The sequence below is a fragment of the Canis aureus genome, chromosome 12 (genome assembly GCF_053574225.1).
Source record: "Canis aureus isolate CA01 chromosome 12, VMU_Caureus_v.1.0, whole genome shotgun sequence".
Lineage (NCBI taxonomy): Eukaryota > Metazoa > Chordata > Mammalia > Carnivora > Canidae > Canis > Canis aureus.
The window spans coordinates 60546318-60571722 of NC_135622.1; the positions used below are offsets into that span (position 1 = coordinate 60546318).

The 25405-nt window shown below is 46.6% G+C and overlaps 1 protein-coding gene and 2 pseudogenes across 1 annotated transcript; 1 reads left to right on the top strand and 2 right to left on the bottom strand.

Moving 5' to 3' along the window:
* Positions 1 to 1459: 1459 nt before the first annotated feature.
* On the bottom strand, positions 1460 to 21743 carry RSAD2 (radical S-adenosyl methionine domain containing 2). Its single transcript, XM_077844234.1, has 6 exons — positions 21280 to 21743; positions 15173 to 15334; positions 10533 to 10762; positions 7908 to 8057; positions 7119 to 7151; positions 1460 to 4629 (listed from the first exon to the last, which is right to left on the bottom strand). The coding sequence occupies exons 1-6, from the start codon at positions 21623 to 21625 to the stop codon at positions 4465 to 4467; spliced, it is 1086 nt and encodes a 361-aa protein (XP_077700360.1). The 5' UTR covers positions 21626 to 21743; the 3' UTR covers positions 1460 to 4464.
* LOC144281426 (small nucleolar RNA SNORA70) lies at positions 18686 to 18812 on the top strand (annotated as a pseudogene).
* An 828-nt stretch (positions 21744 to 22571) lies between the features above and the next one.
* LOC144324729 (non-histone chromosomal protein HMG-17 pseudogene) lies at positions 22572 to 23728 on the bottom strand (annotated as a pseudogene).
* Between the last annotated feature and the right edge of the window lie 1677 nt (positions 23729 to 25405).

Genomic DNA, 25405 nt, shown 5'->3' on the forward strand with positions numbered 1-25405 from the left:
AAATCACTTTTGGGCTGTTTCCCAGATCCTCCAGGAATTAACTCGCACAGAGAAGCTTTATTATTATTAATTATTTCTTTTCTGAATAAAGTGAATTCTCAGAACATTTGATACAGTCACATTCTTAAATATCTAAGCAACTCAAAAACCAAAGCCAGTGATTTTTTTTTTCAAACCGACTGCGGTTTTTAGAAGGACATTAGTGTGAATTGTGAGGAACTAGCTGTTCTCATTAAAGCATAAGAATACTAATTGGCTTGAAAAACCTTCAGAAGATTTTATGTGGGAAACAAAATTGAGAATGAACTCAATTCTATTAAAAAATATCCCTGACCGGAAAGACGTGAAGTAAATTAGCAGTTACCTCCCAGTGATACAATTATGATAATTTTTATTTTCTTCATTTTGCTTTCCTCTGTTTTTCAAATATACTCTAGATATGTATTATTTTTAGAATCATGAAAAAAATGTTAATGTCTCTTCTGATTTTTCAAGTCCATCTCAATAGCATCTGAGTTGGACTTGCTGTGCGGGTTCCCCCTGACTGGGTAGGGCACCGATGAGCAGGAACTTGATGTGGAGTCATGAGCTCCAAATGTGGCCCAGACGCAATGATCAAGGACTCGAGCTGCCCCCTCGAGACTCAAGGTCCTGGATGTGACCCTGGTTCTCTGGGGCTGGAGCCCAGTGTTGGTGAGCATGCAGGAGGATGAAGGCAGTGAGGCCACATGGGTCCTGAAGAGGTGAGTGCCCTAACCAGAGCTCAGGTGCATGGGCCCATCTGAGAGAATGCTGTGTGGCCAAAGGAGGACCAGTCCAGTCTGGAGGGCAGGAGGTGGACACTGGGGCCAGCCATACAGAGTGCTTGGCCCTAAGAGCCTGGAATTGAGAGCAGAATCAGACAGCAACACGTTGAGATGCTCCAAATGAAAAAAAATCGATCAGTTATGGGAGGTATGGGAGGGGAGTGCTGACTGACAGGGGAGGTGCTTGCTGCTTCCATGCTGGACCAGTGGATGTGGGTAAGGAAGGGCCCAGGAACTGACCGGACAGCTAGGAACCGGGGTGCGAGGGGTGAGCTCTGCACCTCCTGGGACTCCAGGGCAAGGCGCTTGTCTGCCCCCGGGGGCAGCTGACCAGCTCACACTCAGAGCACGGAGTTGGGACCAGTGGGCTGGAGGCTGGTGCTACCCCGCGTCCCCTGCCCTGACACGGTCAGGTTTTGGACACCTGGTTCCCAGGATGCCCATTCTCATTTTAGAATACAGAATGACTCATCTCCACTCCATCTTGTTGCTGATTGGGTTGCCTGTGATGTGCTTATTAATTATTGATAACTTTGTTGATTTTAAAATTGTTACTCCCTTTTAGCAACGGCAAAGTTTGTAAAAACACCCAATGAGTTTAAATGCACAGCCAGGAGACGCTTCGTTACATGGACCCACTGAGAGAGAAGGCATCGTACAAAAATTGTTTTTATTGCAACATCTTACAACACATCAGATAAATCCTCAGAAAGCATCACATATGAAGAAAAAAATATATACTTTTCTTAAAAATTAAGACATATATATACTCAAGACAAAGGCTCAAAATCTTACAGCACAATGAATCTCCCCCTAAGCTGGTTAAATAGTCTTTAACAAGAGGTTAAAACAAAAAAACAAAAACAAAAACAAAAAAATCCAAAAAACAAAAAACAAAAACAAACAAACAAACAAAAAAACCCAAGAGGTTAAGCAACAAGATGAATCATTGCCTGATAGAGCCTCATGGAGACTGGTGGCTCGTTTTAGCATCATGGTTCTTTGGACCAACCCAACCACTAGCCTCCAAATTCCAGTCAAGATGGAACAGGAGCCTGCATTTCAGATGATGGATCTGGGTGGTCTCAGCCATCTTCAAACTTAAAAGAAAATAGGGAACTTTCAGGTCATTTATCACTAAATGACAAAGGTGATTCGTACTTGTAAAACCAATATGCTATTCCTAATGTCTGGTCTTCCCAGATTTCTTAAAGCAAAATTATCTTCATATCATTACAATGTAAACGTTAGCGACACTTAAAAACACCACAAAACCTTTGCCCTCAACACTTACATTGAGATGCCTCAGATAAACTACCATTTGATTTTTTCCTTTCTTTTTCATTCATTTTTTCCCCAAAAATTCCAGTTAGCTGACATATAGCGTTGTATTAATTTCAGGCATACAATACGGTGATCCAACACTTCCCTACATTACCCAGAGTTCATCATGGTAAATGTACTCCAGTTGTTTTCTCAATAAAGAGGAAAATATATCATAAAACTGAAATTCCTATTTAAGACCAAAAAAAAAAAAAAAAGCAAAACGTTATATGATCCAAATTTGAATTTTACTCTAATGACAAATAATGTGTCCTTATTTCTCCCCCTTAAGAAAAGAAACATTTAGATATTTTAAACATCGCAAATCCCGATAGTGCGTAAGGATGGGGAGCGGTGATGTAAAACCAGTTGGAAAATATATTTTAAATGCCTATTTCTCAGGGGCAGTTTTGTTTTGTTTTGTTTTAGATTTCCCTTTGGGGAAAGAGTAACACAATTTTCCACATTTTTTTTAATTTGAGCGGATTTGAGAGAAATTCATTCCAACTCAGAGGATGTGGGTTTCCAATTTAGATTCTGTTTCAAATAATGATTGAGCCCCTGCTGTCCACCAGACAACATCTTTGGTGCTTCCACATACATGATCTTTCTTTGATGAACTTGATCTTGTTGAATAGTGTCAAGATCAGCATAGTATGCTCATGTTACATTAAAAAAATATATTTATACTGATTATATTAAGGGCATCATAGCTTAACTATGGTCAAAACCCATACAGGGAAAAAAAAACTTTCTAATTCATTTCTCTCTGAAGATATACAACAAAATAAAATGGAAAGTGTATGACAGCCCATCCTGTTTTTTTAATTAATTAATTTTAAATTGTATTCATATATTTATTTTACCCATTTATTTGACCCTGTTTTAGATGAGACACAACTATATTTCAGTTGAATTGCAGTCACTTAAAACTTGAAGTAAAAATATCTTTTCTGAGAAAAAAAAATCACAAAAACCAAACTTTCAAAATCACCAAGTCTGGAAACTAGGTTAAGTAGTGGAATTGCTGGGTGTTTGCTTCAGGGACTCAGGCAGCATTTAATGCCACCTAGTGACCAACCCCAGCATGGCAGCTGGATGAAAATGTGCCTTTGCCTCCGAGGGAGGTGGGGGTGGATCCCCATGATTTCCTATTTCTGAAACAATGATAAGAAATTATTAAAAAAAAAAAAAAGAAAGAAAAGAAACAAATTATTGTTTTCCAGGCAATAAGATACTATCTAAATTAAATAAACAAAGTGCATGTGATATTTCCACAAGGGCAGGCTTCTGTTCCCTGACCCACTTCAGGCGACATTTTCCCAAAGAAGCTGGTAAAGGAAGGAACAGGATCTTCTCCTACTGACCCAAAGTATATCCTTATTTCAAGTGATTCAAAGTTAGTTGAGATATATGATATTGTGCCACTGGTTTGTTGATGTAAAATCCAGGCACATTCTAGATGTTTCCTCACATTCTTTCCTACATACCAGTCCAGGGCTGTTTCCTAACAGATCAGGCCCATCTAGTAAGGTGTCATTTATCAGAGATGTGGGGACAACTGTCCGTCCAAATGAATGCATACGCCGTGGCGAGGCTGACTCAGGTGGCTTGGATGATGGGTTCCTGCAGCAACAGGAACCCTGACCCCGGGTCAACTTTGTCATGAAAGGTATGGAGTTTGCTGGTTTTGCTGAGACTCGGAAGAGAAAACAGAGCCACAGAGATAATTAACACCCACAGAACAGCCAGCAGGGCCCAGGGGCTGTGCAGAGCACCGGCAGGTGGACACTCCCTTTGAGGTGCTTACTGAGCACCGATGAGATGATCATTTCCTACCCTGTGAAATATCTGTTGACTGTTTCCAACTCTGGGTAAAGAGTCCAAGACTTCAGTGGTTTAAAGGCAGAAGGGAAAGAGCGTGTCAACAAGCAGAATAATTGAGGGAGGGGCAGAGATTTTGTAATTGCTCTAGGTGTGAAAATTGGCATCTCACTATTTAGCAGGAAAAAAAAATGACTCTAGCAAATGAAAGGACTGGAAAAGTAACATCAAAACTAGGAGCACAGGAGTCACAGAAAACACTTGCTAAAAAAAATAAATCCTAAATAGGCTAATTAACTAAAGTTACTGGTTTTGCATTATCGACGGATTTCAATTATCCCAGTGATTTGTGTGTTCAGTGGCCACAGACAATCAGATATCACGTGCAACAGAAAATCAGATCTGGGGCCCTTGCAAAATGCCAACAGGAAGCCCCGCCGATGGAAGTTGCCACACCCTGAGTCTGAGTGAGTTCCCCACAGGTGGGTTGAAGGCTTGCTCCATCTTCCCTCTACCAGTCCAGTTTCAGATCTGCCTTGCTCCATACATATTTTCCTCCTCGCTTTAGAAACATCTTTTCATCAAATCCACTGAATTTTATGGCTTCCTCTACTCCAACATCCAGGATAGACTTGGAAGGATCCTTCCGCCCATTCTGACAGTTCAGGAAGCGCATCTAGGAAATCCATGACAGAAAGGAGTATAATTTATTCCATGAAACTCAATTCTGGGGATTAATCCAGAGTGGTTTTTGATATTGCACTCATTTCAACAAATATTTATTGAAGGCCGTGGGCCAGATGCTATTCTGAGGATGCCGACCTCCTTGAACACCCTTCCTCTATCCAAGTTGCTCACTTTAACATGAACACATTCGATCAATGTAATGCATAATAAGCTGAATTATACGCATGCCACAGCAGGTGCATATTCCTCCATTGGGGGGGGCGGTGAGTAATGTTTAGGAAACTATAAGCTGGAGAGACCAGTGTTATATAAGCACAGACCCATGAAACAGGATGGTGTATCTGGGAAATTGCAGGTAGGTGATATTGCTGGAGTGAAAACCGCTCGTGCATGAATACATAGGTGTGAAGTTAACAAAAACCTCTTTCAAGAAATGGAGGGGGAGGGATAAAAAAGGAAGTACAAGGCAGGCAGGCGCCAGGCCAAGAAGAGTCTTATACACCCTGTTAAGGGTCCCAGTTTTTCTCCTAACTTAAAGGCCTTACAGGCAGGAATCAGGTCTTCACACTTCTGCCCCACCGTGTCACTGAGCATCTGTAGTAATACTTGTGGAACCAAAATGTTCTTTAATTACCAAAAGCAAATGTCGGTTCCACTCTGTTTCTGGCAGTTGTGTGGAGACCAGAGAGTCTGTTGAGGAGCACGGCAGCATTGGTCAAAATCCCCAGCCAGTCATGACACTCCAAAAATAAAAACTGGACCGCCCGGGGGGGCTCAGTCAGTTAAGCGCCCAACTCTTGGTTTGGGTTCAGGTCACGGTCTCAGGGTCGTGGGATTAAGCCCTATCTTGGGGCTCCAAGCTCAGCGTGAAGCCTGCTTGAGATTCTCTCTCTCCCTCTCCCTCTGCCCCTCCACCTCTCTCTCTCCCTCTCCCTCTGCCCCTCCCTCTGCCCCTCCACCTCCCTGTGCCCCCCTCCTTGCACATTCTCTGTCTCTAAAAATAAAATAAAAATAAAAATAGACAAAGATAAATTCTGTTTGACTTTTCCTCTCTACCTCGAACCAATGCACTGAACACTAGAGTCCTTGCCTTCCCCCTTATGCCCCATAAAGAAAGTTCATAGTGACCAACACCAAAATGGTTATGAAGCATCATTGATTGATTTTAAAATAGTAAAATACCAAAAGTCAAATAAATATTTCTCAAACACCAAATTCCATGTATACATCATTAAAGTCATTGTTCTTGTTGGAATCTTTCTTTCTTTCTTTCTTTCTTTCTTTCTTTCTTTCTTTCTTTCTTTCTTTTCTTTCTTCTTTCTCTCTCTCTCTCTCTCTCTCTTTCTTTTCTTCTTTCTCTCATATTTTATTTATTTGAGAGAGAGATAGCAGGCACGAGCAGGGTGGGAGGCAGAGGTGGAGGGAGAAGCAGACTCCCCTGCTGAGCAGGGAGCCCCACATGGGACTCGATCCCAGGACCCCGGCATCATGACCTGAGCCCAAGGCCGACTCTTCACTGAATGTGCCACCTGGGTGCCCCTGGAGCTCATTTCTTAGGAACAGGTCTCTGAATGGACTTGTTTGTCCTGTACTAGAACTATTGGCAAAGGCTTATGAATCGAAGTACCCCCCCCCCAAAAAAAAAAGACAAAGGAAGGGGAAAAATTAAGTTGTTTTTCAAATTTGTGAAGGATGGATTTTCTTTTTTCTTTGTAAGGCAGAGCGGTGGCAACAATATCCATGGCTTTGGGAGAAGAGCTGTAGCTGCTTCTCAGCAGAGCCAAGATTTATCAGTCAGGGGATAGGCTGGCGGTATCAGAGGTATTGAAGGTAATATGAAGTGTGAAGGTGATGTGAAGTCCTCCAAGGCACCACCGGTTCCCGTTGCTGGAGAACTTCCAGCCCATGACAGCGCGACAGAGGTCTCTGCAAAGTCAGCTTCAGGGTGACCTCCATGGCTCCATGGCCTGGGGTTGGTGCGGATACAGGAGCCTGGGTCATACGAAGTCCTGTCTACACGGCTAGCTCAGACCCGACCCAGTGAGATAAGGGCTCTATAATAGTGATGCTAATCTGTGACAACAGAAGTAGGAAATGCTGGCTCCAAAGATAACCCGGGACCGGTTATGCTCAGTAGAGCTCAACACTGGGATTGTTGAGCTCTAATCAATTTTAATTAATTAAAAATTACTGAATTTTTAATTAAATTAATTAATTTTAAAAAAATCTTTAAGATTCTTTTTATTTAAAAAAAAATTTAAATTGGGGATGCCTGGGTGGCTCAGTGATTGAGCGCCTCCCTTCGGCCCAGGGAGTGATCTTGGGATCCTGGGATGGAGTCCCACGTCGTCAGGCTCCCTGCATGGAGCCTGCTTCTCCCTCTGCCTGTGTCTCTGCCTCTCTCTCTGTGTCTCTCATGAATAAATAAATAAAATCTTTGAAAAAAATTAAATTGTATAATTCATTGCAAGTACTTACATACTCATCCAGAATAAGGTAGGAATCTCTCATCTGCAAAAGAGAAATGACACACAAATTTAGTTTCAAGTGTATTTTTCAGTACGTGGGTTCAACGATCTTGGGGTGTTTGAATGTGTGTGCTTTATTCCTTCTGGAGTCTACACTTCTTCTATCGCCTGAGTGTCTTTGGGTATGTCCCCTACGGGGTGGTCCCTCTGTCGGTGCATCCATCCCCACCCAACATACGTCTCCAGGGGCATCTGTCCGTGTCCACTCGGATTCCAGCAGATGCCAGCAGGCTGGCTCTCTGCCCCACGCTGGGAGGGTCGCATGGTGCTCAGAGCTTCTCTGACAATGAAATCTCCCCATTTCTTCAAGCGATGGGAGAGCCCTGTTCCTTATTTAATCTTCCCAATGGATGATCCTACACTGAATTCAGTGAATACACTGAATGTCCCCCTCTGTCAATGCATAATGCTTTCATGCTATTACCTGAGAGCTCACCTGAAGATCTTAATGTGACTCTCATTACCTGTAACCAGTTGTATCTTCTACAGGTATATGGAAGGTGGACCCTCTATAGGAAGCTATAGTGGTTCAAGATTGAGTCCTTGGAATTGCTCCCGCTGTGGGAACAGTGGGCGGATGCCTGGTCCAAGGAGCTGAAGCTCTTTTAGCACCCCTCCCATCCTGCTCGCCCAACCCTCTAAGGGAACAACGTGTGGACCCCTCTGGGCTAGAGAGCTCCCTGCTTGGACTCAATCTCAAGGTGTCATGATGAACAAGGCAATGTTTGCTTCATACAACCTTCTGGTTAGACTCGGGCACCAAACAGGACACCTCTTTGTGGCGGTCTAAGAATCCTTCAAATTCTTCATCGCTGATAACAAACCGCTGCGCTTCCCTCAGGGCATCCTCTCCAGAATTCTCCCCCTCAATCAGGAGACATTGGAAGACCTGGGACACAAGGAGGGTGTTTGTTGTGCAAAGAGCCTCCCATCATTTTCACCCCAAACCGCGTTTCCCCAGACCCAGCTTCGTCTCTTTTGAGCAAAGACGACTCCCCTGACTAAGGAACCATCTAGAAAGACGTTGCTCTGGAACCCCTCAAAGTCAGGAAGTGCAAACCGTCTGAAAATATAAAACCAGTCTGGAGCATGTTTGATCTGGTCTGATAATCCGATGTCTTCAGACCACCAAATACCAGGTGTGCATTGCAGGAAATATGGACAATACAAAAGCATCAAGAAAATGAATCATTTGTGATTCCCAAACCAAGAAATGAATATTTTCAGTATGTTGTTTCTGCTGGCTTCACTAAACCCTTACTAAGGCCTCTAGGCTATGTGGTTTATTTTTCAGTTAATATACAAGGACAGTTTCCAAAGCCTTTAATAGTCTGTCAACATTCCCTTAAGTAAACAATTGTGTGTGTGAATGTATTATCCCACCATAAGGAATACCATCATCCGAGAAGGAAAAACTCTGTCCCGGGGACCCGCTCCTGGAGGGACCAGGTGGCAGCTGATCAAACACATATCCAGCACCAAGCCTGGATCTGTAGGGTTTTCATGCAAGGGGAGGATTATATATAGTGTTTAATTAGAATTAATTTTAAAACTCCCTAACCAGTGCCTTCTTTGCTCACTCTATTCCCTTTCCACCTTCCTTTGGCTCCCAGTCCCTTTAACACCTGTCCCTGCAGACCCTGGTCACGTGGTACTTGTATCATTTGCCTTTGTGGGTGTCAGCCGCTTGGGAGGGGACACCCTCATCATTGTCCCCACAGCACCCAACTCCAGTCCAGGTGCAGGGTGAAGAGGGATGCCTGGCAGGGAGGTTGGAAGAGGTTTCCACACAGGCTAGAGGCCCAACCTTGAATGTCAGGTGGGTGAAGACACACATGAGCTTTTTCCCTCGAGACTGTGGTTCCAGAATCCACCAGCTCAAATGGAGCTTGAGAAGCAAAATGGGCTTGGAGGCGGAGAGGGTGGTGGGATTGATGAGAAGGTCAGGAGGGGTCTGCTCTGTCTTCACTAGAGCGAGCCTAGGGGGGACACCGAGCTCCCTGCTCACGAATACCACGAGGTCCCTTCCCTGCCACGCGTGCTCATGCTGGTGTCCTCCTGACGGGACCTGCAAGCCCGGAGGAGGCAGCCCTGGGGACCAGACACCTGGCTCAGGGGTGCAGGTTCTCATCCGTCTGCAGCTTGCAGACAACGGTGATCTGACGCGAAAACTGCTTTCCTAACAGGCAGGCGCTAATCTGCCTCCCTCTAGAAAACTCAGGATTTTGAACCGGCAATTCTGGAGCGAAGCAGCAAGTGGAAGCCGCAATCACAGTTGTAAGATTGGAGAAGAAAGCTCTGAGATAAAGGAGCTATGAGGCGAGGCGCTCCCAGCAACCCAAAGCCGGGAAGAAAAATGTGTATGTAAATACAGAGAGAGAAGGTGGAAAGAGAATGAGGAAGACAGTAACAGCAAAAGAAGTGGAACAGAGATGGGGTGTCAGGGAAAAGGAGCGGGACAGGTAGGTGGTTCTAGAAGGAGGATCTAAGAGCCCGGAGCCCAGCGTCCAGCCCTCGTCTGGCCCCCTCCTGGACCACAGCCTCCGTTCCTCCCACATCCCTCCATCGTCAGCTTCCCTCCGGTGCTTCCGGGGTGGGGGTGCAGGTCCGGGGGTGCAGCTGCTTTATAAGCAGCTCCCTGAGTTGATTCTAAAGAGCAGCCATGGGTAGGACACTTCAATTTACCATTATTTGCAGGTGTCTGCACCTTGTGGGTGCTAGATATAGACATCTCGAGTTTGAACTTCAGATTTTAAGGAGCTGATAGAGAGGTTGGTCTTAAAGCACCGATCTTGGCAAATAAACTTTGCTGCAACTTAAAAATAGTGTTGCCCCAATATCTTCTAATAATCCAATGAAAACTGTATTAACAGAACGTATGGAGACCAGATAGCCATTTATGAATAAGCCAACAGCTTTAAGAAGAAATCCAGCCTTATTATATTTAATAGATAAACACAAATTAGGCTTTCTATGGGCATAGTCTTCAGAACACCTCCAAGCACTGACTGTATCTTTTTTTTTTTAAAGATTTTATTTTTAAGTCATCTGCACATGTAATGCAGGACTCGAACCCACAACCCCGAGATCAAGCCTTTCACGCTCCACCGACGGAGCCAGCCAGGTGCCCCCAACTCTATCTTTTGACTTTTACTCCCCCAATATTCCAGAAGGGAATCAGTTCCAGTTTCTAGAAGGGGAGACTGAGACGAAGGGAATGTAAGTAGTTGGAAGTTTAAGAGAGCTGGAGGAAGGACCAAGGCCCGGGTTTCCCATCTGGCTTGGTCACTCCGGGGTTTCAGCGTCACAAGTGTCTCCGGAACATTATCTGAGTTACGCGCAGCAGAAGCGACACGGCACTTACCTTCCAGCGGACGGGGTTCAGGGCTTTAATCTGCTCCCTCATGTCCTCGTCCACGTTGAATCGATTGATGACAGAGTTGATTTTGAAGGCCACTCGATAATCTCTACACCACGTTCTCAGTTTCTGGAGGTTTTCCACATGGTTTTTCTTTCCTTGCCCACGGCCAATGAGGACATTGACTTGCTCATCAAAGCTGTCACAGGAGATGGCGAGGATGTCCAGGTATTCACCTGAGGGACAGTTAACACCTAACTCGAACACCATTCAAGGACCAAAGCTTTTAGGCCGTTCATATCTCTTTGTGATAAAACACATCTTGCTCGTATCTCAGGGTTTTTTTGTTTTTTGTTTTTTTTTACAATTTTTTACTTAAATTCAATTTGCCAACATAGTATAACACTGAGTGCTCATCCCATCACGTGCCCTCCTTGGTGCCCGTCACTCAGCTACCTCACCTGTATCTTATTCTTAATGTTTAAAAAGACTTTTCCTTGTACCCACAACACTCCATGGAAATGTGAATTTTACTTGGCACTTGTTTAAATAATCTTGAAAAAAAATACACATCACGCATGAGGTGATGGAGATAACTCATATTTGACCATTCTAAAATGGCACCTCTGTATGTGTGTGAGCATTTACTGGTATATTTAAATGAGTCATTTTTTAAAAGATTTTTTTATTTATTCATGAGAGACACAGAGAGAGGCAGAGACACAGGCAGAGGGAGAAGCAGGCTCCATGCAGGGAGCCCGATGTAGGACTCGATCCCGGGACTCCAGGATCATGCCCTGGGCGAAAGGCAGATGCTCAACCACTGAGCCACCCCGGGATCCCAAACGAGTCCTTAGTTAATTGCTGCATCACAATTATGTCATTTCTGAGGCAATAAGTATTTTGGATCTATGAGCATTTACAGGTTTGGCAGTCTCTTTTGCTCATCATATAAATAAAATTGCTCTGCAGAAAAACTTTAATATTTTTGCCAGGTTCTTTGGCTTCTTCTTGACCTCTCTTCTATGCTGGCGTCACCATCTAAATGTTTGTAGAGGGACAGGCACCTGGGGGGCTCAGTCAGTGAAGCCTCTGCCTCCGGCTCAGGTCACGATCTCTGGGTCCTGGGATCAAACCCCACATCATGCTCCCTGCTCAGTGGGGAGTCTGCTTCTCCCTCTCCCCCAGCTTCTCCCTCCCTGCATGTTTCTGTAACATCAGTTTCTCCTCTGCCTTTCTTCTCACCCCTTTCATTTCCTTGGCTCATCCACCTGCCTCTCAAGCACAGACATTTTCAGCCACCCACCCCCTTCGCCGGCTATGTCCTCGACATGGACGGAGTCTGAGTTTTCCTCACTATGGTGACTGCAGAATTGCCTGCAAAGTTGATTCTTCAAACCCCTCCAATTATAGAAAGTGGGGGGTCCCGAGACTCTTTAAGCAACTATGACCAGCTGTCCTAATCAGAGAGACATTTTAAGTTCAACGTAGAGGCCAATCTGATATTACCCACGTGTACGCCCTCCACTTCTTAGCACAAATTGGAGAAAGACTGATGTGACGGGTTGTCCTGAACTCTGAACCGTGAGTTGCAATCTATTAAGCAGATTAACAATAAACTAATCATCCTAATTAGTCTCTCGTTTCTCCAAGGGCAAGCACTTGTCTTTTACCTGATTTACAGGCTCAAAGCAACGAGCACAAACTGGACCCAGAGAAAGCAACTGACTATTATTTAAAACAACTCAAAATGCCCTAAAAATTGATCTTAAATAAATTCCTGATGGTTTATCATCCTGAGAGAACTAACTGAGTGCGTGGTCTCTAACCCAACCAAGAACAAAGTTCAAAGGTAAAATAGACACCTATCAGTTATAGTAAAGCCTTGGTTGGTGTCCACATCAGCTGAGAATCCGTGTCAATTGCTTTACTCTGCTAACTCTCCAGCTTCTGCTCTGTGACCACAAGACCTCTTCCTCCTTCTCTCAGATTTTCTGGTAGGAGCCCTTGTGATGAGAGATAGCGAAGCCTATCTGTTGGCTCAGTCCATCCAAGTCTCCAGAAGAGCCTGCCTGGCCCTATGAGGGAGTGTTGGCCAATCGCTGCATGTAAGGCGACCAGAACATTCTATGTGTCTCCCACTCATGAAGTGTCCATGCCCGGAGCAGTGGGGCATGTTATATCAGCTCATCAAGAGCTGTTGGGGTCATTGAACAACACTCACGATGTACCTGGTTTTGTTGTTGGGAGTCCTGAGTTTCAGCTGCCATGGATGGGAACACAGCAGCATGTGCCTAAGTGACCAGCCTCACAGGAAAGCCTCAGACCCTGAGGCTCACAAGATCATTCCTAGGCAAAAGCATTCCTGACATGTCCCCATAGGTCACCGCTAGAGAGAAAGCACATCTTGTACGTCCTGGAAGGGAAGGACTTAGAAGCCTGTGTCTGAGCTCTCGGGACCCAGGGATGCATGTCTTCTCCTGCTATTTCTGCACCGTATCCTTTGCTCGGATGGACCTTAGCCACGAGCCTCGTCTGCTCCTGAGTCTCATGAGCGCTCTTAGAAAACTGCCAAACGTAGAGAGACAGACGGTGGTTGCTCCAAAATGGCTCTTCTGGTCCCCACAACACACAAACTTAGCCCTGGTCCTATAAACCAGAGGTGAGAAATTGGAGGCAGACAGGCCATACAGTTACACGTAAATGTTGCTATGGTTTTCCTGTGTGACATCTAATCCCATTTCAAATTATTTGCAAATATTTAAGGGGAGATTTAACATAAAATGTAGATTTCTGAAGTGTCTTTAAGAATTTCAGACTATGGAGGCCCTAACCCTACACTCCCATAGAGGATAAATGTCCATGGGAGCTCAGGACTAACTGCTGTCTGCGTGTCCACTATGAACCAGGCAGGGTGCTTCCCATTCTTCATGGCCTCACACCTGCTTATTGTCTCCCTATGACTGAAGTGGGTTTTTCTTATGCTCCTCCAAATTCACTGATTCCCATGGCCTTCCCCATGCCAGCATTTGAGCTTCTGACCCTGGATGTGGTGACCCGGCGGGGCCTCCTCTTCACAGCACAGTGGTGTGCATGCAGAGCCAGTGTTGGAGGAGGAGCATTGCTCAGGGACCCCCTCAACACCCAACCATTATCCCTTGTTCACATTGTCCCCTAAACTTTTCTTCCCCCTCTGAATCTGGTCCCCAGACTTACGTAGAAGCTTCTGACCCTATTTCACTAAGTGACTCCCTTCACAAACGTTTTTATTCTTTTTTAAAAATTTATTTTCGGGGATCCCTGGGTGGCGCAGCGGTTTGGCGCCTGCCTTTGGCCCAGGGCACGATCCTGGAGACCCGGGATCGAATCCCACATCAGGCTCCCGGTGCATGGAGCCTGCTTCTCCCTCTGCCTATGTCTCTGCCTCTCATTCTCTCTCTGTGTGACTATCATAAATAAATAAATAAATAAATGAAAAGTTAAAAAAAATAAAAAAATTTATTTTCCTTATTTGAGAGAGAGGGACACAGAGAGAGACAGAGAGAGAGAGAGAGAGAGAGAGACAGCAGAGGGAGAGAGAGAATCTCAAGCAGACTCTGCACTGAGTGCTGAGCCTGATGCAGGGGTTAATCCCACCACCGAGGATTATGAACTGGGCTGTAGCCAAGAGTTGGACGCTCAACCCACTGAGCCATCTGGGTGCCCTGGATGTTTTGGTTCTAACACATTGTCTCGAATCTTCCCTGATTCACCTTTGTCGGAGGGGCTACACCACCCACATCCACAGTCTTCCCTCCCCATGCCCATTTCTTCTCCATCTCGGGAGGGGTATTTGGTGAGAGGCTCTCTGTGAGCAGCCTCAACAGGGAGTAGATGCAACTACTCTTTCAGTGATGTCAAGGCTCAAAGAACTCATACAAAGTGAGAACAGAAAATTGTGCTCTAAGAGGTTATCATCGTCTCCTGAAATGACGGTAATAACAACAGCTCTTATTTCCCACTGCTCCCTAAATTCCAGGTATGGTCTAGGGATAGCACATCTATGGAAACTCGGCCATAAGGGACCTCCACGGTCTTAGGATCGCCATCCTGGCCGCGGAGCCAAATCCCTTGCAGCCTCCCAGGTCTGTCTGTCCACGTACCACAAGGTTCTGGGATTCTGTCCCCACGCAGATCTTTTGCTTAGATTTCTTCAGCAGCCAAATATGTAGCCAAAGGTGGGAGAGGCTGCTTTAGTCCAATTGCTTCATTTAGGAGACTAATACAACAATAGCTCCTTTCGTATAGAAATATTAAAGGTCAGTAGCACGCAATAAGGGAGCGGCTGCAGAGCTGTGTTAACACTCCCTAATGCCTTGGCCTCAGCTTCCTCTAAACCGGGCTGCACACCGTTGTTGTGCTTACTGATACTTTCTGTCACCTGTCCTGCCACATCCGTTAGTCAACACCTATAGGGCTCTAAGTATAGAGCCCGCAGAATGAAAGCCTCCCGACTGCCTGCATGGCTTGCACAGGGATTGGAGTTCGGTGTCTCCCCCCCCCATCACCTCTCCCTGCCACGAGCCTGGCCTCAGGATCAGGATGGAAGGAATCCGGGACCAACGGTCATAGCAGCCCCGACTACAGCGTGATGCCAGGTGGCTCACCATAGTTCTGGAACCAGCGCTCCCGGATCAGGCTCCCGTTGCTCACGATGCTCACGCTGGGCAGCCCGAGCTCCTCTTTGCAGAACCTCACCAGCTTGCCCAGGTACTCGCCCCGGTCGTGGATAAATGGCTCCCCGCCTGAGAAGTTTATCTTCTCCATCCCTGCGGGAGGCAGACCACAAAGCTTAACTTCTGTTGTTTGTTTCCCCACTGCCCAAATACCCCTCACTATTTTCATGACAAAAGGAATGTTCTTTCAAAGTAATGAAAATGAAATGAAAGTTGCCCATTATCCCCTGCCCCCCCTCGAGCCCTGACTCCCCATGCTCCCCATGGGGGGTGTTGGGTGGGGAAGGGACTATCCATATACATAACCCGGGTCTGACTTCTCCCCTGCTTTAACATAGATGCTCTTAGTGTAGGGGATCGGTTTTAGAGATGATACACTTGCTTGGGAGGCAAAGGGAGAGATGGGCGAGACAGCACAGAGAGGTGCGGAAAACCGCCTCGGCTCCCTCCAGAACATTCTTGCGGGGCCCTCTCAGCCCGAGACAGCCCTGCGCATGGCCTAGGGGCGTCCTCCCTCTCCCACAGGCTGGAACCCCCTCAGCCTGGAACTCCCGCCCTTGCCTCCCTTGGTGTACTCCCTTCTTTTGGAAAAGCTGTTAGCAGTTTCCTGGGGGAAAAACAAAACAAAACAGAACAAAAAAACACAAATCAAGATGAGGATGTCTAGGTTCCAAAATACATCTGTGACCAACAGTTTGGCCAGGTAAAGTATTCTGGGTGAAGTTGCTGTGCCTTGGGAATTTCGACGGCGTTATTTCCTGTGCTCTAGGTTTTAATGTTATTGCTCAGAAGCCTGATAACACTTTTATTTATATCCTTTCTAAGTGCATGGGTTTGTTTTTTTTTCCCCTTCCGGAAGCTTTCTTTCCAGTGTCCCCAAATGTCAGGGTGATGAGTCTCAGCAGAATCTGTCTCTATTCATTGTTCTGGCCACTTGGCAGGTCCTTGAAGGAAAAAATACAGTTCCTAGGGTGCAGGAAGTTTCTCATTCTAGGGGTTAGATAACCCCTAGGTCTTCTCCAACGTGCTTTTCTCTTCGGGGGGTTCCTCTAGCTGGTCTGCGGGGCTCTGGCTTGTAACCACCACACCTTCCTGCTGTGTCTCCTGTGTCACACTTTCCCAGGACCTTATCTTTTAGTCTATCTATTAAAATTCTAATTTTAGAAATCCCAGTTTCCGTTCCCCAGACTCTCCCATATCTTAGTTTCTCAGCATCGCAGTAGTGCTCTTTCTTAACAAAACTTTCTCTCATCTATCCGGGGTTATCAGTTAGGGAAGTTTTGAAGTGTTTCCTATATTCTCCTTGTTTATTTGTGGTGGCGTCTGCCTTTTATTTTGGTGTTTCTATTTGTCCTTTCCTACTTGAGGGAAGCATAAAAGAGTGGAATGGAATTTCTGTGATTTAGGAAGAAACCACTTGGCTGGAGGGTTTTGCTACAGAGTGACAGAGGGAGAGACTGATTTAGCCACTGGATTATGCCCCGCAGGCTGGGAAGCTGTGGTCTTTCCTCTAGGCCATTCTATCCTGCTGGAGAAGACTCTCAATCTCCTGCTCGCTGCAGCCCCTGCTGCCTGCACCCAGGACGTGGACTCTCACACCCAGCAGGCCAACTTTCATTCCTTTGTGGAGCTTTCTGTCTCCCTGCTTCACCCAGGGTCCCTGAGCACAGCCTCCATGGGCCAGATCCTTCTGAAAATAAGCCTCCTGTCACCCACAGGGCTCGGGGAGGGGCTCCCCCGTGGTGGGGACAGCAGCGGATCTGCCTTCAGCCCTTGTCTCCCTCCTGCCTCCACCCCCGACTTCTTGATGAAAGCTGTGCGTCTGCACGATAAGAAGGTTCTCGTCTCTGAAATGTCCTGCATTCCCCGGGGCCGCCTGGGGAACCAACCTCTTGTAGCCACCGCCCTGCAGACACATGCTGAAGACGTCCAAGTGCCATCAATCAGTTTCGATCACTGGGTGTTGATTTGTTTGTGGGTTTGTGCCCCTCCTTTCAACGCTGTTGCTGAGATTTTAGTGGAGCGGAGGGAAGATTGGAGGGAACGGGGACATTTGCTAGAAGGTCCAGGGTATCTTGAAGTTTAGAACATATACACTGTCATAGTGGAGTTCATTTTTTTAATTAATTAATTTTTAGTGGAGTTCATTTTTAATTCAGCTCACTTTGACTCAGTTGACCGAGTCTTGAGTAGGTTCTCCCTGCCAGGGGAGCCCTCAGAGTGAGGCATTTCCAGAATTGAACCTTCCATCATTAAGTAACTTGCTCCTCTAAGTGAAGTTTGAAATGCCTGCTTCCCTGGGCCCTGAGGGTGCAAAGCCACAGCACCAGACGGACAGCTTATTCCAGATCGGAGTAGAGACAGAAGCCACTGCGCTTCAGAGACGGCGAGGAAAGGACATGGGGTGGCAGGCCACAGAGACGGAAGCACGTGTGAGCATCGGAGCTCAAAGGAAGAAGCAGGAGGCCAGTAAGAGCAGCAAACAGACGTGGTCACAGAAAGGAAATAATTAGCAGCACCAACCAGACTAGCAGAGAGGGCTGGGGAGCTGATCAGGGGCCAAACAGTAGATCATGCCATAAATTTCCCTACAAATGTTATTTGTCAACATCCATTCAACCCATGGATGGTACATTACTTGGTACCTACAAATGGTAGGTGTGTTACTTGGTACCTACCAAGTAATGAACGCTGTGCTCATTACTTAGAGATTTAATTTGTGCAAACTCCTTGTAGCACGGCTTTTAAAATGCTGTCCCGAGTCAGCTTCGAGGTCCCAGCTGAAGGCTGGTCAGATCCTCTTCTTGAGCAACCCCAAGCACCTCATCTAGGAGGCTCCCTCTGGGCCACTGCACTCTGCCCTCCGCCTCCCAGGGCCGGATCTAGAGAAACGGGGATGCCCCTGTGCCCAGAGCTCGCTGAGCTCGCTCCCACTAGCACGCGCTAAGCCGACTTTGCCTCCCTGTCACTTCCTCCCTGTGAAAACTACAGTGAGGGGGTCACATCCACAGTCCCTTCCTGCCCCCTGCCTGGCGGCGAGTGGTGCTCCCCCCAAGGAAACAGTGAGAGCCAGTTACAAAACCCTTCCCAGTTTTTCTCCCTTGATGGGCATCTGGCCTCTCCACTCAAGGTAACGTGGCAAAGGCAAGCACTGAATCCTGACACTAATCCAGCAAGGAAGGAATCCATCCTGGGTTTTAGTTGCAGAAATTGAAGCTCAGGGAGGTTCAAAGATTTATTCGAGATCATAAGGCTAGGAAAGAAACAATGGAGCTAGAATGGATGCCCAATCCGCACGGCCTTCCATCCTTGTCAGTGGGCTTGCCCCTCGTCTCTGCTCGCCTGGAGCCACCCGGCTTATGGCAGACCAAGCCACATGGCTTTTCAACACCCTCTTTCTCTTTCAGGTGTGTCTACAGCTGGACACTGACCAGTGCCATCATCTCGCTATTGAAATCCAACATGCTCTCCATGGGGGCCCAGTGTGCCATGGCTGCAAACAGTAGCCTCCTTGGTAGTGTATCCAGCCTGTTGATTGTATGGGTTGCCCTAAGGGACCTTGGAGACAGCCCTTTGTGGTCGACTTCGAGGTCTGACATCATGCTATCTCCAATCTAGGCTGCAGACAGGTATGTGAGGTGCCTTTGGGAAGCCCCAGGGCACAGTAGCCAGGGTCCACATTGGCCAAGTCATCATGTCCATCTGTACCAAGCTGCAGAACAAGAGCATGTGATTGAGGCCCTATGCAGGGCCAAGTTCAAGTTCCCTGGCCGCCAGAAGATCCACATCTCCAAGAAGCGGGGCTTTACTAAGTTTAATGCGGACGAATTTGAAGATATGGTGGCCGAAAAGCGGCTCATCCCAGATGGCTGTGGGGTCAAATACATCCCTAATCGTGGCCCCTTGGACAAATGGAGGGCTCTGCACTCATGAGAACCTTGCACCACCTGAACCCTACTCATGCCCACCAATAAATCCTGCTTCCTGTCTGTCAAAACTAAAAAAAAAAAAAAAAAAAAAAAAAAAAAAAAAGAAATCCAACATGCTGGGAGCCTGCTTGTGTGACAATGATCATCATCCAATGGAAACATCATTATTCCCTAAGGTGTGGTGAGATAGGGTCAGATGAACCAGAGGAAGCGAAACAGTACAGGCCAGCGGCCCTTGATGAGTTTGAGAAGACGCAGAGGGGACGAAAGGAACAAAAACTGCTTATAGGTGTGTAGGTAAGATCTTAGACGAGCAAGGCTTACTTCACGATGATGTTAACACCCAAGGAGCGATCACAGATCAATAACTGATGCTCCCAGAGGCTAAATTCCATTCAGTCATCTCTGTGTAAAAGCCGGAGAGGTAAATAATATATTGTAGAAGCCTCTTCCACCAGAGTAGTACATTTTCATTTCAAATGTAATTTACATTTAGATTTGCGTGTTCAATCATCACCAAAATAGATTTTCCTCCGTCAGCCAGCAATCTCCCTTACGAGGCATACGACCTACGACCTACGTTACACCTTGATCGCTTTAATTAACTTTGACTTTAGTTACTTAGAACTGAGGAATCATTATGTAAAGGTATTAATTATAGCTATAGTAGTTTATACTCTATTTAAAAACACATGAGCATTCACCTACTTGTGCCATGAAGCCACTTTTTGAGATTGGCATGCAAGTGATCTTGATTATCTACACTTTAACGATTGCAACACTGCTACTCAGAAAAGTTAAATGTCTTGACAAGTCTCGTCAGCGTTAGAGCGGGACTCTTGCAAGTCAAGAGTCTTAAGTTCTTTCCATGGCACCAGACCTCCCTCCCTTCATTATTTCATCTATTAAACCATCTCTCCAAGAACATTTATTACCCTGCTATGATGTCCTAGATATCCTGGCAGGCACAGAGATACACGGCATGTTAACGTTCAACCTCGGAACTCAGACTCTGTGGGGATCCAGGTATTAAAAAATAAAACAACAGAGGGAAACATCACGGTATAACTTAAGAAGGGCTAGGGATCCCTGGGTGGCTTAGTGATTTAGCATCTGCCTTCGGCTCAAGGTGTGATCCTGGAGACCTGGGATCAAGTCCCGCATCGGGCTCCCTGCATGGAGCCTGCTTCTCCCTCTGCCTGTGTTTCTGCCTCTCTCTGTGTGTGTCTTTCATGAATAAATAAATAAAATATTTTTTAAAAAAGTGCTAGAATGCACCTTTGTAACAAGCACCAAGGGTTGCAAATGAAGGAGAGAGGGCATTCCAGAAAGAGAGGACGGCATGACTATAGGCTTGATTTGTGCAGGCGCTGGGGGAGATGTGCCTGTAGCACAGGGCACTTAAGTCACCAGGATGGAGGAGCTTCCTGTCCCAGTGGGGACACCGAGACAATTACAGGGATCACAGCAATGCAGGTGAGCCCACTGAGTTGGGGAGCCCAGCGAGGCGGGTCTGTATTTGGAGGAACAGCTGTGGATGATGGAGCAAATGTGATGGAGAACAAAATAAGTCAGATCCAGGGGATGGTTCAGAGGTTAAGCTCTGCTTTCAGCTCAGGGCCTAATCCTGGAGTTCAGGGATCGAGTCCCCAACATCATGAGCTGAGCCAAAACCAAGAGCCAGACACTTAACTGACTGAGCCACCCGGCCGCCCTTCACACACTGTAGTTCTTAAGTCAAAGACTTTGTCTTTGGTTTCACCTTTCCTCATTAACGATTTCTGGAAAGCCCCAATCCATCCGTGTTTTGGATAAATTCAGAGAGTGGCAACTTTCCCAGCCTGTCTCTTGGCAAATGCTGGCCACCCTGGGGGCCTGGCAGGTGCACAGACCTCTGCTGACACGGAGGCTACGGGAGGGATGGGTTTGCATCCCTTACCAGCTGTGCAGGCTGAGTCTGGTTCCCCTAGGCGTGCACCCCAGGCTCATCCTACTCTTGCCTTGAAGGACAGGACGGGACGCCTCCCAGGTTCTGCAGGAGCTCTCCCTCTTGTGCATGCGCCCAGCCAGTGGCTGTGCCCTGATTCCCTCCTGGGACGGGGGACTCACCGGCTTCCTGCAGCAGCCGCAGCCCTCGCTTGGCCTCAGCCAGGGGCAGCACAAAGGACGTCTTGGCCGTGTGGAAGCAGAAGCCACACTTATAGTTGCACTGGCGGGTGAAGTGGTAGTTGACGCTGGTGGGGATGGTGGGCTGGTCCAGGCCCTCCTTTGCCCCCGCTCTGCTCTCCGGCAGGAGCCCCCGGGCTCGAGGCTGCGGGCTCTTGCCCCCTGCCAGCCAGAGCACTGCCCTGAGCCAGAAGAACCAGGGGACCAGGCTGCTCCATAGAGAGCTCAGCGGCTTTTGGAAAGCGCTCAGCAGCTTTCCAGCAAAAGCGATGGGCACGAGCATCCACATGGTGGCCAGATGCTCTGAGGTAGCCCTGCAGCCTGGAGACTCAGTTTATATGTCCTGGGGTGGCCTATTGCACAGGCAGGATGCACACACCTCTGACTGCCTGTCGGCTGAGCTCAAGTTTCGATTTTCCTGTTCATGAAAAATGAAAGTTGGAACAGGGCCAAGCCCGAAGGCTCGGGATCAGGGCCAGCATCTGTGTCTCTCTGCTGCACTTTTCCCTTATCTTCTGGGTCAAGGGTAGCCTCCCACCTGGATACAGATCAAGACCTTGCTCTGCGGCTCTATCTCCACCTAGCAGAGAGCTGCAGCAGGGAGAGATAGTGGCCTCCTTGGTTGCATTACTCACGCATGACACAGCCTGTGGAGCCTCTGACCGGGCGCCCGGCCTGCCATCGGGGCCACCCTGAGAGTTTGTTAGGAAAGCCAAAGAATGAAAGATATGATTGACCTGTGCAGGCGGAGGACAGGACCCACTCCAGACCACAGTCAGAACGCACAGGCTCAAAGTGACAGTTATCCTTACTCTGTCTTTCCTTAGGCATCTTTGTGGTGTTTGTTTGTTTTTTTAAGATTTTGTTTATTCATTAGAGACACACAGAGAGAGGCAGAGACACAGACAGAGGGAGAAGCCCGATGTGGGACTTGATCCCAGGACCCCAGGATCACGCCCTGTGCCGAAAGCAGACGTTCAACAGCTGAGCCACCCAGGCGCCCCTCTTACGCATTTTTATAGAATTGAAATTTAGACATTTATATTTTCCCACATATCTATTTATGCATAGTTTATTTATTTACTTTTAAAGAGTCTCCATCCCCAGCATGAGGCTCGAACTCAGGACCTTGAGACCAAGAGTTGCATGCTCCTCCAACTGAGTCAGCCAGGAGAGTCATTTCTATTTTATTTTTATTATTTTTATTTTTATTTTTTTCCCAAGCCAGACTGTATCCAGCTTTATTAAAGATACTTTTCATAAACAATCATGGTATTTCAGGCAGGACATGGGCGGACGATCGTTAACAGTATACCACAACTTTCAAACTCCCTTCTTCAATGGACTACCAAAAATCAGGGAGCCACTATAAAACCCAATGAAGTCTTCATGTGATTCTCTGAACAGGGCAAGTTTAGAGTGGAGGGTTGGCCGTTCACATTTAGCATGTTGTTTAACAACTTTTCACAAGCCGACCCTGTCTTTCAGGAAATGAAATGAAAATGGCAGAATTATCAATCTGAAGATCCACAAGCTAAAAAAAGGAACTCTTGTAAGGGACGCCATCTCAGTGGTGACACTGTAAAGTCCAAATTGCCTGACATACTGGGAACCATTTCATGGGGTCAGGTTCCAACAGGTCTCTGGGTTTAAAGGAGTCAAGTCTATGTTGAAGGCAGAGAAGGAGAAGAGGACATAAAAAAAATGAATTTTAGTTTTTCCACACCACCAACGTGGCTCATGTGTGTCAACATCAAGGAATCCCTCCTCCTGGGAGCCAAGAGGAAGTTTCTCAAAACTAGGAGGGGAAGGTGTTTTTCCCTCTTGTTATCAATCTAGCTTCAGAGATATTCTATTAGTGACATATGCCCTCCCCCCAAAACAACAATGAAGTGTTCCGTGTGCTAACAACATAGCTTAAAAAAAAAAGTAAAACAAAATCCTGCATTTTTATAAAACTTGATAAAAAATAGTATTTCAAACTGTTACAGTCACCAGAAGTACACCGTTTTCAAAAATGCACACACTTCACTTGGCATCTCTAGCACCTTCAGCTTTCTGTGCCTGGTCCGTTTGGGCATCTCCATTTTCTGCAGGGTTGTTTCCATCCTTGCCAGCCTCAGCTTTCCCGTTTTTCCCTTTGGGTACCTTCTCTCCCTTCTTTGCAGGGGCCTTTTTAGATTTGGGGTCTGGCTTTAGAGGAGCAGGTTTAGCAGATAACGTTGCAGATCTTCTCTGTGGCTCATCCTTCACCTTGGCTTTATCTCCTTAGCATCCCCTTCAGCCTTTCTCTTGGGCATGGTGGCGACGGCGGCGGGACGTAAGCGCTGGATGCGGGGATGGGGCGGCACGCAGGCTTTGGCCGGTCTGGGGGTCGTTCTCACCTCTTCTTCTTCACCTCTATTTTATTTTTAAAAGACCACAGGAAGGGGCTCTTGGGTGGCTCAGTGGCTAAGCAACTGCCTTCAGCCCAGGGTGTGACCCCGGGGTCCCGGGATCGAGTCCTACATCGGACTCCCTGCGTGGAGCCTGCTTCTCTCCCTGCCTGTGTCTCTGCTTCTCTCTCTGTGTCTCTCATGAATATATAAATAAAATTAAAAAAAAAATAGACCACAGGAAAATCAGATGCTTTTCTAAGATGGTTCTTGGTTCTCAAGAGCGACAGTGGCTTCTTTCTTATTTTTACAGTTTCTTAGAAAGCGCTGTCAGCTTTTGTGCCGAAGCTTCCCCCCCCCCCCCCCCCCGCCCACCCCTTAGCTGTCTTTAGTCAGAGGCGTGTTTGGGCAGGTGGTGTTAGGTTTTCCTGAGACCTGTGGAAAGTTGGACCAGTCCTAAAGGGGAAGCTTCTGGAACCCTGAACCCGGCTCATCGCGTATAACTGTGTGACTTTGGTAACTTTCCTTGCTTCCTCTGGGTCTTCACTGCCTCATCTGTCGGTCCAGGTATCTCACGGGACTTGCTTTGGGAAGACTGAAAATTCTAACGTATGTGCATCACATTAACCGGGACAGCGTCTGGACGATTGGGTTTCCTGAGGGTTAGCTATTGTTCTTCTAGTCGTGTGACGTCCTGAACAGAAACAAAGATGACTTTCACTTCACTTAGAAAGGAAACTGAAAGTAAATTCAGCAAAACAGCAAGCCTCTGTGTAATGATTTCCAATTATTCCCTGATGGCTGTAATCCAAGTGCCGGAAACTGTCGTAGCCAAAAGCATTTTGAAACATCACCACGGTCTGACTCAACCAAGACAGATTTCTTTTTCCTTTTTTGCTGGGTCACATGTGTATGGAGAAACGAAAACCAAGTCCTTTTATGGTTCACATCGGCTATCAGGTGTGGCACGGAGGTAGCCACGGAGGCTCATCAAGCCAAACATTTTTAAGGTGTGAATCCTACTTCAGCAAAGAGTGTCTAATTTTGGGTAAATTTTTACTTTACCCACCTTGTTAACCCATCTGGGGATCATGGGTATTAATATCACACTCACACGGGGCATTTTAAGGATTAAATGACATACGCCCAGAGTACTGCTTGCGTAATAAATGAGCAATTTCTAGCACACCACACAGCATTGCACACCAGGCCCTGCCCTGCACTTTGCATTCGCTAACTTATTTTACAGTTGGGGAGTGAGTATTTGAACTGGGATTTATTCATTTTTTTTTATAAATTTATTTTTTTATTGGTGTTCAATTTGCCAACATATAGAATAACACCCAGTGCTCATCCCATCAAGTGCCCCCTTCAGCGCCCATCACCTAGTCACTCCCATCCCCTGCCCACCTCCCCTTCCATCACCCTTAGTTCATTTCCCAGAGTTAGGAGTCTCTCATGTTCTGTCTCCCTTTCTGATATTTCCCACTCATTTTTTCTCCTTTCCCCTTTATTCCTTTTCACTATTTTTTATATTCCCCAAATGAATGAGACCATAAAATGTTTGTCCTTCTCCGACTGACTTACTTCACTCAGCATAATACCCTCCAGTTCCATCCACGTTGAAGCAAATGGTGGGTATTTGTCGTTTCTAATGGCTGAGGAATATTCCACTGTATACATAAACCACATCT

Bases quoted from the DNA above. Each gene is read 5' to 3' on its own strand.
- RSAD2 (XM_077844234.1), bottom strand. From the start codon at position 21,625: ATGTGGATGCTCGTGCCCATCGCTTTTGCTGGAAAGCTGCTGAGCGCT. The intron at 10,763-15,172 runs GTGAGCCACCTG...ACTGTCCCTCAG, and splicing joins GCGCTGGTTCCAGAACTATG to GTGAATACCTGGACATCCTC. The intron at 7,152-7,907 runs GTTGTATGAAGC...TCTCTTTTGCAG, and splicing joins TGCCCGAGTCTAACCAGAAG to ATGAGAGATTCCTACCTTAT.